Source organism: Lipotes vexillifer, unplaced genomic scaffold (genome assembly GCF_000442215.2).
Source record: "Lipotes vexillifer unplaced genomic scaffold, Lipotes_vexillifer_v1.1 scaffold1607, whole genome shotgun sequence".
In the NCBI taxonomy this organism is placed as follows: domain Eukaryota; kingdom Metazoa; phylum Chordata; class Mammalia; order Artiodactyla; family Lipotidae; genus Lipotes; species Lipotes vexillifer.
The window spans coordinates 543,590-548,187 of NW_006797504.1; the positions used below are offsets into that span (position 1 = coordinate 543,590).

At 53.1% G+C, this 4,598-nt stretch overlaps 1 protein-coding gene across 1 annotated transcript in view; it reads left to right on the forward strand.

Moving 5' to 3' along the window:
• Positions 1–3,908: 3,908 nt before the first annotated feature.
• Positions 3,909–4,598, forward strand: part of GLI2 (GLI family zinc finger 2) — a 186,046-nt gene continuing 185,356 nt past the window's right edge. Inside the window, exon 1 of the mRNA XM_007469662.1 lies at positions 3,909–4,053. Coding sequence (XP_007469724.1) covers positions 3,909–4,053 — 145 coding nt within the window. The remainder of the gene's footprint in view (positions 4,054–4,598) is intronic.

Here is a 4,598-nt window from a genome sequence, read left to right on the forward strand (position 1 = left end):
CCAGCTGTAATTTTGATTTTTGTCCTTACTTCCAAATTCAAGGTGTGTTTCAAAGTTGAGCCTAAATTCCTTCACCTGAGCTTCTTGGGAAGAAAACCCAGACTGTTCACAAAATCACTCGTATTTCCACGAGCTGTGATTTCCTGCCTCAGAGGTGCACCGTCCTTGCCCGGCATTCCAGAGCTGTTGCTCCGTGCCAGCCTGAGTGGGGAGCAGCTCCGGACCTGGTGGTGATGATGAATACAGATGGGGGTGATGGGATGCTGTAGGGATCTGGAAGCAGAAGTGACCATGATTAGGGAGGAGCTGGGAGGCTTCCCAGAGGAGGTGACGTCTGAGTGGCATCTTGAAGGAAGAGTAGGAGTCCATCACACAGAAAAGGGTGAAGGGTTTCTGGTGGGTGTTCCAGAGTCAGGGCTGGCTGCTTGTGAAGGGTGCGGGGGGTGGGGGGAGATGAGGCTGCAGGTAGACCCAGGAAGGCTTTGCCTGAAGGCCCCAGGGGCTCAGCGAGGCCTTGGCCAGATTTGGTTCGGGGAAGGTGCCTCGCTGTAGGGTAGAGGGGGACCTGGAGGGGGACCAGAGGTGGTGTGAAGGTGCCCAGGACTCAGAAGGGAAGGATGCCTGGCAGAGCAGCCAGCTGGGAGAGGCCCCGCAGGCCAGGTGCTTTGCGGGTGAAATGATGGGAATCGCAGCTGATCAGATGTGGGGGTGAGGATGGGGTGGGACGGTGGCCCAAAGTGACGGCCAGGTGGATGGGAGGGTGGCCCCTGCGGCCAGGCCAAGGGAGCAAAGAAGGTGGAGCAGGCGTGGCCCAGGGGCTGTTGCTGGTGGCCGCTCAGCCAGCCAGCCAGCCTCTTACAGCACAGATTATGCAAATAGGCTTAAAGGATCAGCTGGCGATCCCGAAATCTCCAAGCCAGAGGAAAACTTCTAACTCACCAGAATCCTCAGGGAGATTTCGCTGTCCCTCATCTATCTTGGGTTTTCTGGACAGGGGTTTTGAAAGACTGGAAACCATACAGTCTGGTGGGTGAGGTAAATCCGGGAGGTCCAGAGCTTGGGCTGTTCGCTTAGCAGGCTGGCCAGGCTGCAGCCGCCTCTGGCTTCACACCCATCAGTCTTGTATACTCCTGCTTTTTGCTTAGAAAACCATGAGAGTATCATGCAGACTTTTAAAAGGTGGAGGTTCCGGGGCCTGTGGATGTAAGATTTGCAGCCGCCGGGGATGGAGCTGACCATCGCCTTTGGTTTCTGCCGCCCGCGATCCACGGGCTCTGCCCAGAACCCTCTCCTCCCACCAGCGTGCAGAGCTACCTGCCTTCCTTCCGAAACAGCAGCTGTGGACCTCCTCTGCTCTCTCCAGTGGCTGCCCAGTGTTTTCTTCTTTTCATGGCAAAGATTCCTGACTAAATGTCTGTGTCTCTGTCTCTCCCTGAGCCCACCTGGGCCCTGGTCATCACCGCGCAGCGCCGGGGCCTCTTAGAGCCTGTGATGGAGATGATCCTTCCTGGCATTTCTTGCTTGGGTTGGACTCCTGGCCCTCACACTCTCCTGGTGATTTTACTTTCTCTTCCTTCCTGCTCCTTCATCCCTGCCCACTTCCTTGGCTGGTTTCTCTTCTTCCTCCTGGAAATGTTGGAACACCCCGTGTCTCATTCTGGAACTTTCTCTACTTTTCCCCTCCGCCCTCTCCCTTGGAGATCTTGCCCTGTGGCCGCCATATTCCCATCTCTAGCCTCTGCCTCTCCCCGAGCTCTGCCTTGCATTTCCAACAGTCTTGCTTATCTTTTAAAAACAAAATTTTTAAAACCTTTTTATTTTCTGTTGGACGAGAGTTGATTAACAATGTTGTGATAGTTTCAGGTGTACACTAAAGTGATTCAGTTATACATAATACATGTATCTATTCTTTTTCAAATTCTTTTCCTCTTTGGGTGGTTATATAGTATTGAACAGAGTTCCCTGTTCTACAGAGTAGGCCTTTGTTGGTGATCCACTTTAAATATAGCCGTGTGTACACGTCAATCCCAAACTCCCTAAGTACCCCTTCCCCCTACCATTCCTCCCTGGTAACCATAGGTTCGTTCTCTAAGTCTGTGAGTCTGTTTCTGTTTTGTAAATAAGTTCACTTGTATCATTTTATAGATTCCACATATAAGCTATACCTTTCTCTTTACATGATGTTTCTCTTTCTCTGTCTGACTTACTTCACTCACTATGACATTCTCCAGGAATATTACTCAGCCATTAAAAAGAATGAAATAATGCCATTTGCAAAGAAGTTTTATTGGAGTATAGTTGATGTACAGCATTGTGTTAATTTCTGCTGTACAGCAAAGTTATTCAGTTTTACATATATCTTCTTTTTCACATTCTTTTCCGTTATGGTTTATCCCAGGTTATTGAATAGAGTCCCCTGTGCTCTGCAGTAGGTCCTTCCTGTTTCAGCCTCTGCATGTCTTAATAGGCGTCTCAGACTTAACACGGCCCAGACCCAGCTCCTGGTTTTTGCCCCCGAACCTGCTTCTCACCCACTGTGCTCCATCCCAGCAAACAGCCCCACCGTGCAGTCGTCCAAGTGCTCAGCCGAAAATCGGAGCCATCTTTGACACTACCCCCATTCTTTTAAGAAAATTGGCTTTCAGATGTCGATTCCGTAATATTTGATACAAATACTGAATTAGCAGTATCTGTACATGATAAGCATCACTTAGTAAAACGCTTGCTCGTGGCCCACCAGCCAGCTGGAGATGGAGCGTTACCTGGGCCCCGCATCCCCCGGGTCCCTATCTCGTAACCCACGATGACTCCGCTTTCTAGCACACCCCACATCCAGGCCCGAGCAAGGCCTGTGGGCTCTGCCTTCAGAGCCACTGTCCCTTTAACCCAGACAACCAGTATCTCCCCAGGTCACTGCAGTCGTGCACCATCCCCCAAATCTGCCCTCCGTACACTGGCAGAGTGACCCCTTTGTACTGTGAGTCCTGTCGCACCCCCCTTCTGCTCAAAACCCTCCAGGGCTGGCACTCACCTTCCTGCTGCTCCTTCAATAAGCCAGCCTCCTCCCTGCCAGGCCCACAGCTCCCGCCCCTGCCCTCTGGCTGCCGTGGGCTCCCTCAGACCCTCGTGTGGCATCCCGTCCCTTCCCCAGAGAAGCAGGCCAGCAGCCCCCCTGCCCTTCCCACCCCGCTCTATCCTGCCCCTCTGCTTTCTTTCCTTCTCTCTCGCTAATGAGAGACAAAATATACACTTATCTTCCCCCTTTACTTATTATGTCTCCCAGGTAGGATGTAAGCTCTGTGGGTTGTATCTTCGGCACCAGGCACAATGCTTGATGCATAACAGGGGCTTGAAGAGCTATTGACTGAATGTGTGCGAGTGCGTAAATGGTGAAAACTCTGTGGAATGCAGGAATGAACGAATGAATGAAAGAATGAACAAACATACACGTGAGTAAGTGAAAGGTGGAGCCGGTGAGCTGCAAAGAAACGGGAGAACGGGGGCTTTCCTCTGAGGACCGCCAAGTTGCGGTTCCTGTATTGATTTTTCTCGTCCTGTGAGGCTGAGATGAGGGGCATTACTTTCTGACCTCATTCCTCAAGGTGGTTCTTGCTAGTCGCCACGCACAGTACTAGGAACTTGTTGCTTAGATTTGAAAAATCGGGGGTAACAGGCAGTGAAAAACGCTCGGCTGTGGTCCGTGAGGTCGTTCAGAAGACCAGATGAATCTCAGAACGAAGAGTTCTCAAAATTAATTACACCCTCTTTCGCAGTGAACAGAGAAGGAGCGTGTGGCGGCGGCGGCTGGGAATCTGCGTCGGCGCGTCCCGGCTGGGTCTGGGGGCCGCGTTGGTGAGTGTCTTTGTCTCCTCCTCCAGGGCTGCCACCCAGGACTATGCGTGGCTAGGATGGAGACGTCCGCCTCAGCCACGGCCACGGACACGAAAGAAGCCAAAAGTGGGATCCTGGAGGGCATCGCTTTCCCCGACCCCGGCAGGAAGGCCTCGGCCCTCGCGGTGGCCACTGCGGCGGCCGCGGTAGCCACCCAAGGAGGTACTTTCTGTTCTGCATGGTTGGCGGGGGGTATTTTTCATGAGCCCGTTCGGACTGAATGAGACGGGAGGCCGATGTCATCGGGCAGCCATGTGGGGTTTATGGGGGGGCAAAAGGGCGCCCCAGCTTTGGGGACCCCAGGCACTGGGATGGATGCCTGTGGGTGGATCTCGAAGGTCCAGCCGCTCCAAATCCGGGGGTTTGGGCATCTCAGGCTCCAGCAGGAGAAGGGGAGAGGGGAGGCAAGGGAAGCTCGGGGCTGTGGGGCAGCCCTGGGGTGCGTTCTGTCGGCACAGATGTGCCAGAGAGGCTGCCGCTTGCCTCCGGCCTGCCAAGGGCTATTTTGGAAAGTAATTGTCTCCTGATCCCTTCTGGCTGTAATTAGAGGGTCAGGTACAGAATTTAGCATCCTTAGGTGAATTTCTGGCCAACTTAATTATAACAGAAGGACACCCCCACCCCCCCCCCCCCCCCGACACTAAATCTTGCCCTAATCCTAACCCATACGCTAACACTAAACCATGCCCTAACAGGTAAGCTAAACC